An 18,454-nucleotide genomic window follows, 5' to 3' on the forward strand; every position below is an offset into this window, starting at 1 on the left:
AAGCCTCTCGGGCTGGTGAGTGCCGCTCGGCACCGCTCCTCTGTGCGGGAATCTCTCCGCTTTGCCCTACCCAGGTATGTGGGGAGTTTCTTGCCTTTTGGGAGGTCTGGGGTCTTCTGCCAGCGTTCAGTAGGTGTTCTGTAGGAGTTGTTCCACGTGTAACTGTATTTCTGGTGTATCTGTGGGGAGGAAGGTGATCTCCGCGTCTTACTCTTCCGCCATCTTTGCTGAATTCTGGAGAAATTCTTGAAAGGAGATAGAATGTTATCTTTATTCCTGAGGGGCCATCCCTTTCCTGTGCCAACCAGCTTCTTTTCTTTGCCCTCTGCCATATTTTTTGTGATTCTGCACTCTTTTTTTTTTTTTTTTTTTTGGCGGTATGTGGGCCTCTCACTCTTGTGGCCTCTCCCGTTGCGGAGCACAGACTCCGTACGCGCAGGCTCAGCGGTCATGGCTCATGAGCGAGCCGCTCCACGACATGTGGGATCTTCCCAGACCGGGGCACGAACCCGTGTCCCCTGCATCGGCAGGCGGACTCTCAACCACTGCACCACCAGGGAAGCCCTCTGCACTCTTTTAAGAATAGCAATATCCCCCGGCCCATCTCACCACCAATCCCCTGGGGATCCCTGTCCACCATTGTGCAGTGACTCAGAGCCACCGAGAGGGTATTGGTGAGCGAGATGTCGACTCTCAGGGCCTTCCCCACCTCGGCCCTCTCTGACACCTGTGTGGAGAGAAGACAGGGATATCATGGGCAACTGGCCTCATTTTCACACTCAGTTCAGCAACCTCACTTCCCCATCCCTCTGATGGCCACCAGGGACTGCTCACTTAGCACGAAGACGCTGCAGGGGCGAGAACATGAGCCCACAGTATTCACGGTTAACACATACACTGGCCTGCCTTAGAAGCTCACAGTACTACTGGAAGCCACCACCAGCTGGGAACTGGCACCAAGTGAAATCTATTTCCCTCCCCGTCATCTAGCTCAGGATGGCAATTAGATTTCAACTTAAGTGCCAGCTCCAATCCATTGGTTGTGGCTGATAGGAATGGTGTGTTAAAAAGGATCCTGAGGGGCTTTCCTGGTGGCGCAGTGGTTGAGAGTCCGCCTGCCGATGCAGGGGACACGGGTTCGTGCCCCGGTCTGGGAAGATCCCACATGCCGTGGAGCGGCTGGGCCCGTGAGCCATGGCCGCGGAGCCTGCGCGTCCGGAGCCTGTGCTCCGCAACGGGAGAGGCCACAACAGTGAGGGGCCTGCGTACCGCAAAAAAAAAAAAAAGGATCCTGAGGACAACCTAGAGCCAGGAAGAGGGTCATGATTGATTAGTAGTGTCTGGCACAGGCATGGGATAAGGAACTGGTGTCATGTGTGCCATCCACGTGCCACTGGTGATGTCATGCTGAGGCCCAAGTTGCAGGATGTGTTAATGGCAGAGACAGGACCTAACCCAGATGTCCTAGACCCCAGTCAGATCTTCCTCCCATGCTGCTCTGTCTTCATATGCATTAGCAGACCCACTCTGAGTCTTTCCAGGTGTATTCAGTGCATCACATGTGAGGTCTGTGTCACAGGGCAGCATGGCCTTGACTTGTGAGTGGGAGGCAGGGATCCATCCTACTCACTTCGAGAGCCCCAGTGCCTAGCACAGTACCAACCAAATGATGGATATTTGGTAAACGAGTGTTGAACTGAAACGACTCGACCACCCAGATCATACTGGGGGCACGTTCTGGCTCAACCAGAGAATCGAGGAGAAGGAAGAACACATCCTGACTTCTCTGGAATTCAAAGAAAAGAAACTAGTCTTTTGTACTCTAGTGAGCGTGCCAAAGTTGAACAAGGTCAAAATAGCTTTGGCATCCAGCATGGTCACACAAATCATCCCGGGGTTCCTTAGCAATGGGGACCAATTAATAGCCTACTTGGCACCTGATGTGTTTGCACTGGTCCTGTTGTAACCAGGGCTTTGTGTAATGGGCAGGGCACTCACCTCAGCCCCAGGCTTGTGTCTGCTCTTGTGATTCTGACCACTGTTACCCCCTCCCGCCTCATGGAGGCTGCCTGGCATCACTTGGCCTGACAACCTCACAGCATGCCCAGGTGAAAACTGTCAGGTGGCCAGACGGTTTATGATGTGGAGCCACTCACTTCTCTTTCTGGCGGGGGTGGAGGGTGCTGTTCACAGATCCACCAGGTGCACAGTCAGGTGGGGATTAGGCAGTGGGCAAGGCCTTCACGTAGGAGGGAAATGTGGGGAAAGGAGGCTTCAGAGGAAGAAAAACCCTGGTTATAGGACATGGAGATCATCCCTGCCCTCCCCCATTTACCCTTCCTTCACCTGTATTCGTTCCTCATGCAATTGCCTTGCCAGCCACTCAAGCCTCTGAACGTGAAATGTGAGGCTCATCTTTCATTTGTTTCCTTCTTCCTTGTCACCCCTGTCTTATCAGGTGACAAGGAATTTGGCCTGAGTCTCTCTCAAACCTGTCTTCTCTACTCCATCTCCCAGATACTGCCTTTCTTGTCTCTTTGCCTCTGCAAAGCTACTTCCTTACTTAAAATGCCTTCAACTCCACCTCATTTCTCTAGAGTGTCTTCCTGTGCGTCCTCTGTAAAATGTCACCTCCTCTGGGAAGCCTTCCCTTTGCACAGAGTGCAAAGGACCACACCATACTGCACTTTAATCACCTGTTTGGTGTCCAAGGCAGGGACTGGGCCTTGTTAGCTGCTGTACCCCCAGCCCCTGAATTGGGTGAGTCAGAGGGCCCCTGGGCCCCATCTCTGTCCAGATGCCTTACCTCAATAGATAAGTGGGGAGGCCCCAGGGAGCTATCTTTTAGGACCAGCATGGACCTCCCTGTCTCCTCCACCTTGGTGATGCCAGACACACAGATCAGCTTTTCATCCATCAGTTTGTTTCTATAATTGTTGTAGGGTAGCAAGAGCAGCCACTGCGTCTCTAAGCACAGACAAAATACATCTTGAGTCCAGGAATGGGTCTCGGAAAGAGAGAGTGAAAATGTGTATGTGTGAGAGAGGAAAAAATAGTTTGTGTTTGAGAGAGAATATGAGTGTGAGTCTACGTGCGTGTGTGAAAGTGTTTTGTTTGTGTGTGTGTGTAAGAGAGAGAGACAGATGGTGCTTACCCTGTGCCCCTGACCCCCTGAGGTCACTGCTGTGTTTCACCTGGTGGGATGGCATCAGAGGTACAGTACCTGACATTCAATCTCCTGCCAACAGCAGCTTCACTGCCCAACATGTGTGCGTGCGTGCATGTGCGTGCGTGTGTGCATGCATGCGCGCATGCATGCGTGTGTGTGCGTGTGTGTGGGGGGGGTGCCTTGTTCATGGCCCCAAGCTTCCCTCCCTGTATGTGCCTTTCCAGGCCTGCCTCATACTCACCCTCCCCGAAGTCCAGGGTCAAGTGCACTATTAGTCTCCAGAGGGGCTCCCAGGTGCCACCGTCGTGCAGCAGGGTCTGCGCACAGAAATGCACCACCAGGCAGATGGGCCCCTGGGGTTGGGCTCTATCTGCCAGACTCCCGGCATTAAGCTTCGGCGGCAGGTCCTGGCCCCACTCAGCCTTCCTGGTCAGGTAAAGCTGCAGCTGTGCCAGCTGATCCTCAAAGCCCCCAGACCCCAGCAGGTCCAGGAAGGGTGAAGAGGCCCTCCAAGGGCCCAGCATTTTCCAGGAGGCCTTCATGAACACAGATCGCTCCTCACGGGATCCTGACAGAAAGGAGAGCCAGGAAAGACATCAGTGGGGAAGGGTCAGGAGGACCAATGACCTTCTTGCTGGAAACAAGGCACCCAGCAACTCCCAGGTCCCCTCCCGAAGCCTCAGCCACAAGAATAGCTGCCTAAGGAGACAATACAGCATCATGGTTGGAACAAGGGGATTGGTGTTGCTTGGTGCTGGGCTCAAACCCTTGCTCTATCACAGTCCCTTCATCTCTTGGTGCTCAGTTCAGTCACATATAGCCCAGGGATATTTCCTTGCCTCACAGAGTTGCCAAAAATTTGGGTTAAATGAGTTCCTGATTATAAGCACTGGATGGTGTTTTTTGTCATCTTTTGCGTAGGCGGTGGTTAGGTGGTGATGGTTTCAACGTGAGAGCCATCCTCATGTCCTTTGGGAGGCAACACAACAGAGGTTACAGCTGCCCTCCTCCCTGAAACACTGGGGCCCCAGGCACCTTCTGGTACTTGTAGGAGCTGGTGATGTTCTGGCTCTGGTCTGACCCTACCATCTTGGTGCTGATTTCCTTCCTGATGGAACTGATGATATGGGCCAGGAGTTCCTGGGCCTGGCCATCCTCCAACAGCCAAACGACTTCATCGGCGTTCACCTCAGCATACACAAATGGGGTGTTGTAGGGCAGGTGGACCTTCCCTTCCCTGATGGCCTTTACGGAGGCATGGCCACAGTGGAACAACCCTGTTCAGGGAACAGGAGTTGTGGACCATTAACTTGGCTGCTGACATATGGACCAGGGCCAGCGGGTCCTGGCCATGGGAGGTAGAGGTAGGGAAATGGGATGGGGAGGGGCGGTGGCATTAATGACCCTCATCCATGGGGTGCTCTCCAGTTCCCATTAATTCATCTGATGCTCACAGCCACCCTGGGAAGCAGCAGTCATCACCTTCATCTTCTCTACTTTACAGGTGAGGAAACAACTGAGAGGTCCAGTGACTCATCAGCTCACCCAACTGTCAAAGGCAAAGTTAGACCCCTGACTCGAAGTCATCTCTGCTACGACTTTGGAAAGGGGATGAAGTGGGAAAGGCATCGTTCCTTTCTGGCCTCCTGCTCACGGGGTCAGTCACCCCGACCGGCGTCCCCACAGAGCCCAGACCCTTCCACAATGGTCTGCTCTCACCACTGCTGGTTTGCTGGGGAGTGGGGTCCAGAACCTGCCACCCATTGTATCCTGGAGGGAGGTCTTTCCGGATCATCCAGCACTCGTTCCAGACATGGAAATTCCTGCAGAAAGCAGTAAGGAGAAAAAGACTCACGTTTTCAGAGGATTTGCCAGGTATCAAACCCTATACTGAGTGCTTTATATCATTGTTTCTTCTTTTTTTTTTTTTACATTTTATTTATTTATTTATTTATTTTTATTATTATTATTATTTTTTGTGGTACGCGGGCCTCTATTGTAGCCTCTCCCATTGCGGAGCACAGGCTCCGGACACACAGGCTCAGCGGCCATGGCTCACGGGCCCAGCTGCTCCGCAGCATGTGGGATCTTCCCGGACCGGGGCATGAATCTGTGTCCCCTGCATTGGACTCTCAACTACTGCGCCACCAGGGAAGCCCTTTAAATTTTATTTGGAAGTAATTTCAAGCTTATAATAAAGTTGCAAGAATAGTACAAAGAACATCCATATACCCAGTTCATCTATTGTTAGCATTTTGCCCCATTTGCTTTATCACTAGCTTTCTTTCAGTGTGGATATGGAGATTTCTTAGAATAGGGATCTCCTTTGCGTACTCTTGTACAGTTATCAACCTCACACATTTAATATTGATACTATCCTTTTATCTACTTTACTGTCTATATTTCAATGTTGTCAGCTAATAATGTCCTCTATGGCAGGGGTCCCCAATCCCCGGTACCAGCCCGTGGCCTGTTAGCAACTGGGCCACGCAGCAGGAGGTGAGCGGCGGCGAGCGAGCGGAGCTTCATCTGCCGCTCCCCATTGCCTGCATTACCGCCTGAACTATCGCCCCACCCCTTCCGTGGAAAAATTGTCTTCCACAAAACCGGTCCCTGGTGCCAAAAAGGTTGGGGACTGCTGCTCTGTGGCATTCTTTTCCACCCAGTCCAGGATCACACATGGCATTTAGTTGACCAATACCCTTTGTGTCCTTTGATCTGGAAGAGTTCTTCCGGCTTTGTTTTATCACATTGCCATTTTGAATACAGTATTTATTTATTTATTTATTTTTATCAGAGTGGCCCTCATTTGGGACTTGCCTGCTGTTTCTTCATGATTAGATTCAGCTTGTGCTCACAGACAGAATTCTACACAAGTGACATGTCCTTCCTAGATACACTACTGCTCATTGACCCAGAGAAGTTTCAGCCCTCCAGGAGCCCAGAGAGGGAGGGAGCTCCAAGGACAGCAGCTAGTTCTCATACAATTCAAAGGTCTTACCTGGAAACTGGCTGGAAAAGCAAAACCAGGAAATGAGATGTGGGGTGGAGCAGAGGAGGAAGGAACCAGAGGAAGCGACTAGAGATCCGAAAATAAAGGGGCACCAGAGACACACACAGACGTATATACACGTGCCTGCAGGGAGGGAGTGGGGCAGGGAGGGGAGAAGTCAGCAGAGACCAAAGCAAGTATGCAGAGGCAGCTAGTCCTGGCTTTGCCCTGACAGAGAAACAGAGAAATGTGCAAACAGAAAGGCTCAAAGAAGGAAGAATAAGATGAAACAGATTTGGAGGTCAGTATTCAGAGGACACACGACCTATTCATTTGGTTGCCAGCTTCAGAATACATTATCCCATAGTCTTCTATCTCTGAAATGAGCTTGATGTGATGATCTGATTAGCCAGAGCAGCTTTCTGGATGGGAGACTTATTCTCTGAGCATCGGCAACAATGTATGGGGCAATATTTCCTCAAGGCCAGAGAGCATCAGGCCAGAATTTTCCTACCCTACCTGGAACGGAGCAGAGACCTGTAGGAGACAGTGCCCCTTACCATATTTTGTCTCATTTCTGAGTTGGCAGCATCTCTGCATGTTGGTCATAGTAGATGTCGATGGTCAAGTTTGCATCCACGTTGTGTGCAGAATGGAAATTGGAAATGACACGGGTTGGAACACCTAAGCATCTCATTACTAAAGAGAAGAAAAGCATGGGGACTGAGTTTATTTCAAGAAGAATCATTGGTTTCATGTGCATACTTTCTCACTTTCAAGCTGGAGGAGAGAAAAAGGCCAAGATTCTTGCAGATCCATACCTGTAACTCCTTTATCCTCAGAGCACCTCACCCAGGCCCAGAACCTTGTGGCCTACCTGCCCTATCCATAGTCTCCATTCCACCAGGAGAAAGAAATCATTTGAGGATCACTTAACAATTAACAACAACTCAATTTATCATTTAGGGATTTTTCCATTCAGCAGCTTTCCAAACTAAAAAAAGAGAACCTAAACATTTGATAATTCGAAAGAAAAAATTTAAAAATTAGACCTATGCTGTGGCCAGAAGAGAAGCTGTGTGACCTTAGGTAACTGGCTTAACTTCTCTGACCCTTAGTCTTCTTATATGTAACAAAATGAAGAGTTGGACCAGATGATTTTCAGTTCTGAAATTCTGGATCTGTAATTATACTCAAGTAAAAGGGTTTGGAGGAAAGAAAGAAATCAAAGCACAGATAGAAGAGCCAGATAGACTTACAGAGATACGTGGAAGACAGCGACGAAGGGAACCTTGCATGTACGAGGCAATGACCATCTTTGATAAGACAACAGCACCCTCTTGTGGCTTCTCAGGAATCACACAAAGCAGCCATTACATCATCGTCATCCCCACCACCACCACCACACACACTTGACCAGGGCCAGATGAAATTAAGCCGAGAGCCAGGTGTGACCTTTGGAACACAGGTCCCCACCTCTGCAAGCAAGGTGAGGAGTTTAGAGAGAGGTTTATCCCACCCCTGCCCTGCTTAGGAGCAGATGGTGCCCACTGAGGCTGCTGGGAGGATTACAATGCTTTGAAATGTAAGAGGACTATTAAGATTGACCAATCTTTTTGTTTCGATTCATTGAATATCCCCAAAGGACGCCACCTGTCCACAGTCGCCTATCCATTCCCAGCACAGCTCCTGAGCTTTCACAAACCCTTAACCCTTGGTGAGAGTTAGACCAGGGCTGCAAATGGCCAGAGGCAACTTGGCAGGAGCAGCTTTCCCCTCGCTCAAAGGTCGTAGACTCTAGGGCCTAGCCGTGGGGAGAGGCTCGGAGGTGGAGCAAAGATGAAGACCTAGACCTTCTCCCTCTCTTTGCAGGGTCTAAAGGCCTGAGCCCTCCTCCTTAACACCTGCCTAGTCAGGGACATCCCAGCCCAAGGCAAATTTGGCTGTACTATATACTGGCACTGTGCTGAGCATTTTCCCGTGAAAACAAATGAACAAAATGAGGTCACTTGATTTGAACACTCATATTTAAACCCCTCTGCTGTCTGTAGCACCTGTATATAACTGCCAAGCTATGTTGCCCCTCTCAGAAAAGTCTAGAACTTTGTCTTTGGACCCTGTCTCTGTCCTCCCCATTCTGTGCTCCCTTGTTCTCCAACTCAGAGTCAACACGTCAGTTCAGTAAACATTTCTTGAGCATCACAATGTAACAGGCAGCACTGTGCAAGGTACTCCCGCCTCTTGGGGGAAGATAGGCAGGCACCGCAGTGCTTTCCATCTTTCCCTCATCTTCACAGATAATCTGATCAATGACTTGGGACTAAATTGTAAATAACTGATAATGCATAAAACATGGATGCTCCTTAAGGGTAGTCAGCAAAGTAGTAAATCTCTAACTGTAACTCCTCAAGAATCTCTCTGAGAAGTGTTTGGGAGCCATCAGCTCTGCCCACAGATGAGATCAGGTTTCCAGATTATCTGCTTGCACCTCAAGCTTCCCTCACCCTGCCCCTGACTCCAGGCTCACCTTGAGCTGAGAAGCCTGAGGAGGTGTCAGAAAGAAGCCAGTTTTGCCTCTACTTTGGGACCACAGGCTCCTCTATCCAGGTGACCATTTTAATAGCCTAACTGCTCCATCAAGGAGACTGAAGAGTGATTGCAGCAGGTCACTCCTTCCCTGGTTATTGCAGGATTCCTTGAGACTATAGAGTGTGCTGGTCACCAAGTGACCACCACTCCTTAGCCATGGGGCTGTGGACAGGCCACAGTTAACTCAGGTGAAGTGGAGATAATCCCAGCCCGACCTCGAAGAGCTATCACAAAGAGTCAATAAGTGATTCTGCATTCCCATCTCCCCCTCACTCACCGGTACTCATAACAGCTGCAAATACCCAGCACTGCCCATACCTCACAGGCTGCCCACCCCTGGCCGCCCACTGTCACAGTATGGCCACGCTGCCCGTCCACTCCAGTGGGCTGACCCCCTGGGAGTAGTCCTCTCTCCAGCTCCCCTGCAGCACACCGCTGTCATCATTGCTGTTGATCTGCAGAGGAGAGACAGGTGGGTTTTCGCAGTGTGGTGGGGGGTAAGCTCAGGCAGGGCCGGGGAAGCTTCTGGCCTTACCATGGCGCTCACCACCCTGCAGACATACACCACATTGTTCCACTGGGAGTAGTCTTTGGTTGGGTTCTCTAAGAAGTACAGGCTCTTGTTCAGAATCTCAAAGCAGATATCTATCATGTCCTCTTCAAACTTCCAGGGGATTTCAAGGAAGAACAAAGAGAAGAGTAAAAACGTCTAGAATTCTGAAGCCAAGTCAGTAACACTGACGTTTAGGGGTGGGGCTAAATATCAGACAAGTTCCTGCCTTCAAAGAGCTTGTAAGTCAAGTTGGGAATGTGTTAAGATTCAGAATTTTGAAGAACTAACCTGTGTGTTTCTGATGGAAAATGCAAATGGAATTTGGAGAGATGAGAGTCAGCTGAAGGCATCAGAGAAGGCTTTTGGAGCCGGTGGGCTTGGAAGGACAAGGTAGATAGGAAGAGAGCGGAGTGGAGGTGTTCACCCAAGGTCTTTGGGCGTGATGGGTACCAGAGACAGAGGCTCGAAGATTTTCCTTCTGGAGGACTTGCGAGAGTAGGAAAAGACCAGATGGATACATATAAGGCCAGGCATGTGAGGAGAGGGGGAAGAGTGTGGAGAACCTTCAAATCAGGTAGAGGGTTCAGTGCTGATGGTGTGAGCACAGGAGAAGCCAGTGTACACTCATGACATACATCTACAACATGTATTTGCTACATGTGTCATAACCCTTTTGGCTGCCAAATGCCCTGGTATTTTTCTGAGTTTCAAAAAATTACACAAGTTGTTGGAGAACAGGGAACATGATCTTCCTCAGCAAGGCTCCGTGCTTCCTGCCCCCAACCCACTCTTCCCTCCCAGTGGGTGTGGACAGGGCTGAGAAGGCAGTGGGAGGCGGAGAGAAACTATCCCAGCCACGGCTGGTGGTTGAGAATAGAAAAGTTGCCCAGAGTCAAAGGTCCCCCGCTGTGTACCCTAACTGGATATTTGGTGTTATTAAAGAATTGCTGTTCATTATTTCAGTTATAATACTGTATTGTGGCTCAGTTTTTCAGAGAGTCATCATCTTTTAGAACTATATTTGGAAGTACTACTCGATTAAATGATATGGTAATTTGCTTCCCAAAAATCCAGTGATGAGATGTGAGGAATGGGGGAGAATACACCAGGGATCAGCAAAGTTTTTCTGTAAAGGACCAGATAATAAATATTTTAGGCTTTGCAGGCCATAGGGTTTCTGTCTCAACTACTCAATTCTGCCATTGTAGCATGAAAGCAGCCACAGATGCTACCTAAATGAATGAGCATAGCTGTGTTCCAATGAAATGCTGTTTATTAGACACCAAAATTTGAACTTCGTATAATTTGCACATCACGAAAAACAGTTGGCCCTCTGTGTCCGTGGATTCTACATCCATGGATTCAACCAATAGGCTCAAAAATATTAGGGAAAAAAATTCCAGAAAATTCCCAAAAGCAAACCGTGAATTTGTTGCACAGTGCCAGCAACTATTTACAAAGCATTTACATTGTTTTAGGTGTTATAAGTATCTAGAGATGATTTAAAAGTACATGGGGGGCCTCCCTGGTGGCGCAGTGGTTGAGAGTCCGCCTGCCGATGCAGGGGACGCGGGTTCGTGCCCCGATCCCGGAGGATCCCACGTGCCGCGGAGCGGCTGGGCCCGCGAGCCATGGCCGCGGGGCCTGTGTGTCCGGAGCCTGTGCTCCGCAACGGGAGAGGCCACAGCAGTGAGAGGCCCGCGTACAGCAAAAAAATAAAAAAAAAATAAAAAATAAAAAAAGTACATGGGAAGCTGTGCATAGGTTATATGCAAATACTATGCCACTTTATTATTTATTTATTTATTTTGGGGGGTGTGAAGTTGAAAAGAATAGTTTTATTGCTTTACCAAGCAAAGGGGGCCACAGAGGGCTAATGCTCTCCAAACTGAGTGTCCCGACGTGGAGCGGGTAGTGAGGAGTTTTATAGTAATGGTTCAAAGAGGAGGGTGTGATCAGCTCATGGACTTTCTTCTGATTGGTTGGTGGTGAGGTAAGTGGGAGTCAGCATCATCAACCTTCTGGTTCCAACCGGTCCTCCGTCCTGCCAGTTGTGGCAGCATGCAGTTAACTTCTCCCACCTGGCAGGGGTTTCAGTATCTGGTTTCAGGACTTAATGAAGCTCAGCTTCTTGATGTCTCATGGCAGAAAGAATTCAGTGAGAGACAAAGTGATAGGTAAGAAGTGGATTTATTTAAAGAGAAACACACTCCACAGACAGAGCGTGGGCCATCTCAGAAGGCGAGAGCAGCCTATGCCACTTTATATAAGGGACTTGAGCATGCTTGGATTTTGGTATCTGTGGAGGCGTCCTGAAACCAATCGTCTGCAAATACTAAAGGATGACTGTGTTATTTTTAAAAAATTCTTTTTTTCAGCAGTTTATAAAGTATGAAAACCATTCTAAACTCTTGGGCCATGCAAAAACAGGCAGTGAGCCACATCTGGCCCACAGGCTATAGTTTGCACATCCCTGATTAGAAGAAACAAAATACACCATAAATTGATCACTATTGAAGGTAAGAGGTTCATGGAGGTTCATTATAGTAGCCTGTCTACTTGCATTATGTTTTAAGTTTTTCATAAAATATTAAAAACTGAGAAGGAAAGACATCTCCCCTTCCCTCCTTGCATCTCTCACTGGAAGGGAAATTGGTCCAGCACTGCACATCCTGACTTCTGTTAGTGGCACTTCATAATCTAATAGAGTTGTCTGAGGCCCACTTCAGGTGACAGTGTTACCTGCCCATAGTTCCAGGGCCAGGGGGTGATGACTCTTTCATGACCATTGTAAACAGAGCCATAGTCCATCATGATATACTCCTGCAGCAGTATTTCACTTGGCAGGTAGACATCGTCCTCTGAGCAGTTAAGAATAGCAGAGGGGGCAAAGCCCCAAACCAAAAAACAAACAGTAATAAAATTAAAAACAGTAATGACAGTATCTTGCTGGATAATCAGATAAGCAATGGGTTGATGGCAATAGAAATCAAGACTAGACCCCATAAAGGTCTGTGTGCTTTTCTAGGGGCCAGCGATATAATCTATACTTTAAAAAAAGATGATCTTTTCTTGGTTATAAAAGCCTCAAGCTTTTCATAGAGATTTGGAAAATATGGATGACAGAAAGAAGACAATGAAGATCACCCCTTCTTACTACTCAGAGACAGCCATCGTTACATTTTAGTGTATTCTGGCTGTGCTCTCTTTCTCGGCACATATATGTAATTAGGATCATATGAGTTCCATTTCCTAATTATTTTCACTTAACATCACACCATGAACATTTTCATCATGCCATTAAAAATTCTCTGTAAAGATGATTTTTAGTGAGCACATGGTAACACATTGCATAGATGTGCAGCATTTTATCTTCAGGGCTTTCTAAGTAGATCCTCACACAGTGTTCCCAATGGATCAGTTAGAATTACAACCTGTGAGCAAGTTATACCTGCACTTCAAGGGTTAAAAAGCAGGATGAAAGTCCCCAGAGGGTGGGTTGTGCTGTGATCAGGGCCCTGAGAGATCTCCATCTTCAGAGTGTAGGGACCAATGACTGCATTGGCTGGTGTGAAAAGGGAGACAAAGAGCGAGTTGGCATGAATGGTGAAGTCAGAAGCACTCCAGACATTGCCTTGTCGGGCCTGGGTGAGCAAGAAGGTGGCTCGGGTTCCCAGCAGCTCTGTGGGCTGTGGTCCTGTGTGAGAGAGAATGACCCCAAAGTGAGGTGCAAAATCTATGTGACACGATTTCAGGGGAACTGGGAGGACCCTTACCTTCTCCTACCACTTGCTAATCCTTTTACTGCCACTGGGTGTCCTTGGTCATGCACTTAAGATTTGTGGGCCTCAGTTTTTTAATCTGTAAAATGGGATTGTAGTAGTACCCACCTGAAAGTCTTGTCACAGGGATTAAATGAGATAATGTGTGTGAATTTTTAGCACAGTGCCTGTTGTGTATTTAAAAGTTGTCTGTTATTATCACAATCTTAGTTTGCTGAGTTGGCCAAATCTTTTCTTAACAGCGCTAATAGGGTCCCGGGGGTCCCAGGAGAAGAGAGGGGAGGGCGGTTCAGAAAGGATTGGCAGGGCCCCTTGAGGTGAACTTTGTCTTGGGGAGGGGTGGTCTCAGCCACAAAGGTGATGTAGTCGGTCCCAGAGTGGAAGGGTCGGTTGAAATGCAGCTGGATTGTGAAGGACTCACTGCGGCGCACGATGAGCCGCTGCAGACCCATCTCCTGCGTGTGATGTTCCTGGTTGTTCCTGGCCTTCTGCAGGTCGACGGACCTGAGCTCCAAGGCTGCCACTGGGACGAGGGTTGGCGGGGGGACAGGTCACTGCCCAGCTGTGGCTCCCTGGGCTCAGCATCCCCTGACACTTCTTTTTTTTTTTTTTTTAATTTATTTATTTATTTATTTTTGCTGTGTTGCGTCTTCGTTTCCGTGCGAGGGCTTTCTCCAGTTGTGGCAAGCGGGGGCCACTCTTCATCGCGGTGCGCGGGCCTCTCACCATCGCGGCCTCTTGTTGCGGAGCACAGGCTCCAGACGCGCAGGCTCAGTAGTCGTGGCTCACGGGCCCAGTCGCTCCGCGGCATGTGGGATCCTCCCAGACCAGGGCTCGAACCCGCGTCCCCTGCATTAGCAGGCAGATTCTCAACCACTGCGCCACCAGGGAAGCCCCCCCTGACACTTCTTGACATTTCGTGGCACCTGGCTCTGACTTGGGTAAAATTGCTGACCAGATCTTAGCCCTCTGCCACCTGCCCCCTAGTCTCAGGACTCAGCCTCAGAGAGCATTTCAGCATCGTGATCCCAGTGACCTCTGGACCTGGACCTGGAGCCACAGTGCTCGAGAACTGGGGTCCCAGACAGCACAACGTTTCCAGATAACTGAAACTTAACCTCAAAGTGCTGCCATGTACTCTTAATCACTTTTGTTGACAATCTTTCTAAAAAGTACTCTATTATCCTGATGATAGAAGAAAGAGCATACGCGAATTTTGTATGAATTAAGTCAATGAGCTGACTGGAGGCTGGGACCTCAGCTACAGGCAAGTCCCTGCTTTAGGATATGGGGGAGGGTGGGCACCTCAGGGTTATTTGCAGCTTATTTCTTGCTTCTCAGGCATGTTCCAGGTGGATGAGGGTACTGGCTGCTTCCTAGGATGTACACTTAGTGTGTAATTTTAAAACTCTCATAGCATAATGGGCAAGGTGCAGGCTCTCACCATCTTGGCTGTGAGACCTTAAGCAAGTCACTTAAGGTCCCTAGACATCAAAAAAAATGGTGACAATGCTGTTCCTACCTCCTAGAATTCATGTGGGTATTAAGTGAGGATTCACAAGTAAAGACCTTAGCATAGTGGCAGGTGCAGGGTAAGTACTCAGTCATCAGTAGTTGCTCTTAGTACTGATAATAATGCAGCCTCAGATTGCATTTGCTTTGCTATTTTTGCTGGTGATAAAAATTCATTAGGTCCTTTCCCCCAGTAGTACCTCAGTTTATCTCAGTGGTTCTCAACAGGGGCAATTTTGCCCCCTAGAGGACATTTGGCAAAGTCTGGAGACATTTTTGGTTGTCACAACTGGGGGAGAGGCTGCTACAGGTGTCTAGTGGGTAGAGGCTGGGGATGCTGCCAAACAGCATCCTAGAGGAAAAACTCGTGTTTGCTCCAGCCAGTTTTTGTGCCATTTGCATTTTGAACTTTTTTCACATAAGTTCTTTATATTTTCACTAAATGAGTTCACTTTGATAGTTTTAGCCCATCTTTGTTACCTGGCTGGATTTTTTTTGAGTCCTAATTCTTTCACCTAAACGCTTTATCTTACTATCTGGGAACTGGCTAAACAGTCTTCCAGGTCTCTGTCCAGGTCATTGGTAATACGATGGTTCTAAGCATTAAGGCTTAAGTCAGAGGCCAGTGGAGTATTATTGTTGGAGATTCCTTCCACGTTAACACTGAGCCATTAGGAAATACTCTTTAAGTATAGTTGTTCAACAAGCTGTGCTTACATATAATTCTTTATGTGAAGAAATTGGATTAGGTGTTTTAAAATTTCCTTCACAGTCTAAAATCAAATCCAGCTTTCATTTTGCATCTTTCCCACAAATTTGTCAGACATCTGGCTGAAAACAGAACGTGCATGATGGTCCCTTGACCCTCCCTCCTAGTAACAATCTTTCCTTGAGGCAGATTCAAAGATGAATCACTGGATCAAATAGTACAAAGTTTTTCAACCTCTTAAATGTCACTTAGGCACTTAAATAGTTACATTATTGGAACCAGAAAATTCAGGGCAAGATCTAAGACAGATGTCTGTGAGTTATTAAACAACATTTTGTAAACACGTCTAATCTATTAGTAGTTTGTGAAAGCAGTTTAGAGAAATGTGACCAATACTTTTTTTAAAGAATAGAATAGAGGTCTTCCCTGGTGGCGCAGTGGTTGAGAGTCCGCCTGCCGATGCAGGGGACACAGGTTTGTGCCCCGGCCCGGGAAGATCCCACATGCTGCGGAGCAGCTGGACCCGTGAGCCATGGCCACGGAGCCTGCGCATCCGGGGCCTGTGCTCTGCAACGGGAGAGGCCACAACAGTGAGAGGCCCGCGTACCACACACACACACAAAAAAGAATAGAATAGAAAATATCACAGTGCATCCTACATAGGAAAAGCAAGCATAATTTTATGTATTATATAACTGGATCATGATGTAAATTGTGGGTTATAGTCAAAAAGTTTGAAAGCAACTAGCCTAGATCCTTGTGGAAACTGATACATCTCATTTGTTCCTGAGGGGCCTGCATTTTCATACCAGGACCTACTGAGCCTTCACAGAAGCCTCTCCACCCGATACATAACAACCAATGTCCATACGATCCTGAAAGATCAGATACCTGAAAGGGGCAGTGAAGAGCACACAGGTGTGTGCATCACCTCCACAGTGGGGAACGGGACTGGGGGCAGCCTTTTCCTGGCCGCTGCCCACAGCTCAAAGCATTGTTCCTAAGGGCAGCCCACTCAGTTTCCCCTTTACCCAGGCCAACTATTGGTTTAGGAAGGAAAGGGGAGGAGGAAGAAGGAAGATATCTTCCCCTCCACGCCCAAGGTTTACAATGCATGGAGAAAACTCATTTTCCATTAGGGGACTCAGTTTTTTGTTTTTCTTTTTATTTTACTTAATATAATTATGCATTTGGCTCACTGAAGTGCTTTTCATGTCAGGGAGACAATGACTTCAGAGAACAAATGGGAGGGCCTTCAAGGGAGCAGGCAGAGAAAGCCAAGAGGATTAGAAAGAGGTTCAGCAAAGCAGGAAATCAAGCAGAATCAATTAGTAAAAGAACATGGCAATGCCCACAAGTCCTTCTCACCTTGGCCACCAGCCCACACTGGTTAATGATGAGTAAGAGATGTAAAGCCCGGCCACATGACTCCTGGTGCTTGACTAAGATAAAGACAAGGATATAAAAGGATCAAAATATATCCCCATGTATTATGAGCCTTAAAACAAATAGAGAATTTAGAACAGCCATCTGCCCGCAATGAGCTCTGAGATGCAAAGCTCCTGCCATCTGAGACATCAAAAACCAAGCCAGCCCTGTGCTCCTGGATGCCCATCTCCCCCTCGGGTCTTGGCTCAGAGGTAACATCCCACAGGGGCTTTCCTTGACCTCTGAACATGATGCCCCATCTCCCACCCTATGATCATCTGCCATCACAACACCCTTTTTATTTTCTGAAGAGCACTTCATAGCATCTAGAAGTAGTTCCACGGAAGCAGAGACCTTGGCCATCTTCTTACACCTGGACCCCCTTTGCCTAGAACGGAGCATTGTTCCTAATTGCTGATAATTACAGCTAATGTTCACTGAACACTCACTACATGCCAGCCACTGTCAGAAGCATTTTACGTGTCTGAAATCGTTTATGTTCTTACAGCCTGTGGATGGAGGTGTTCATATTGTCCCTGACATGCAGGAATGGGAGGACTGGGATCAAACCCAGGCAGAGCCTCTGCCCCCTTAACCTCCACAATCTCCCGCCTTACCTGGTGGGTGCTCAGAGATGTTTGCTGAGTGGATTTGTGCTTGCATGTGTGAGGTACGAGGAGAATAATCTGGCAGGAGGGCAGTGGGGCTGTAGAGGAGGAGAGAGAGAAAAGCCTCTGAGGGCAGCAGGGCCAGGATAGGAGTGGCTTGACTCCAGGCAGAGATGCTGCTATTTGCTCAGTAGTAATGGGTATATACCTCTCCTTGATGGAAGGATAAAATGTTACACCTTTCTGAGGGCAATTTATCAACATTTCTTACAAAATAAAAGAAAGCCTTAAAACATAAATTCCTTTGATCCACAGATTCCTCCTCTAGGAATTCTTCCTAAGAAAAAAATCATAATTTGTGTATAAAAATGTAAACATAAGGATATTCAGTGCAGCCCAAATATCCTACAATGAGTCAGATACATAAACTTTATTCCTCTCATCCTGATGTAATCAACAAAAGGACAAAGGATATTGGGAAATAATTCATGAGATATTAAAAAGCAACAGAAGAAGTTTAAAAAACAATACGTTACAGATTAACTGTAGGTGGTAAAATTATGGGAAATTTTTCTTTACTTTGAGTTTTTCCGTGTTGGTCAAGCTTTTGCTTTGAACGTGTATTCCTTTTATATTTAAGGGAAAGTGTTCCTTTGATTAAAGGCAGGGTTTTTTTGTTTTTTGTTTATTATTTATTTTTTTTACAGCATGTTCTTATTAGTTATCTATTTTATATGCATCAGTGTATACATGTCAATCCCAATCTCCCAATTCATCCCACCACCACCACCAACCCCCTGCCACTTTCCCCCTTTGGTGTCCATACATTTGTTCTCTACATCTGTGTCTCAATTTCTACCCTGCAAACCAGTTCATCTGTACCATTTTTCTAGGTTGCACATATATGCGTTAATATACGATATTTGTTTTTCTCTCTCTGACTTAACTTCACTCTGTATGACAGTCTCTAGATCCATCCACGTCTCTACAAATGACCCAATTTCGTTCCTTTTTATGGCTGAGTAATATTCCATTGTATATATGTGCCACATCTTCTTTATCCAGTCGTCTGTCGACGGGCATTTAGGTTGCTTCCGTGACCTGGCTATTGT

The 18,454-nt window shown here is 47.6% G+C and overlaps 1 protein-coding gene across 1 annotated transcript in view; it reads right to left on the reverse strand.

The window, feature by feature from the left end:
- LOC132488121 (protein-glutamine gamma-glutamyltransferase 5-like) overlaps positions 1 to 18,454 on the reverse strand; it is a 36,132-nt gene that overhangs the window by 13,325 nt on the left and 4,353 nt on the right. The window contains 5 exon segments of the mRNA XM_060096085.1: positions 9,028 to 9,205; positions 9,286 to 9,414; positions 12,046 to 12,162; positions 13,409 to 13,608; positions 17,352 to 17,440. Of these exon segments, the coding sequence (XP_059952068.1) occupies positions 9,028 to 9,205; positions 9,286 to 9,414; positions 12,046 to 12,162; positions 13,409 to 13,608; positions 17,352 to 17,440 (713 nt within the window).

Source organism: Mesoplodon densirostris, chromosome 4 (assembly GCF_025265405.1).
Source record: "Mesoplodon densirostris isolate mMesDen1 chromosome 4, mMesDen1 primary haplotype, whole genome shotgun sequence".
Classification (NCBI taxonomy): Eukaryota; Metazoa; Chordata; class Mammalia; order Artiodactyla; family Ziphiidae; genus Mesoplodon; species Mesoplodon densirostris.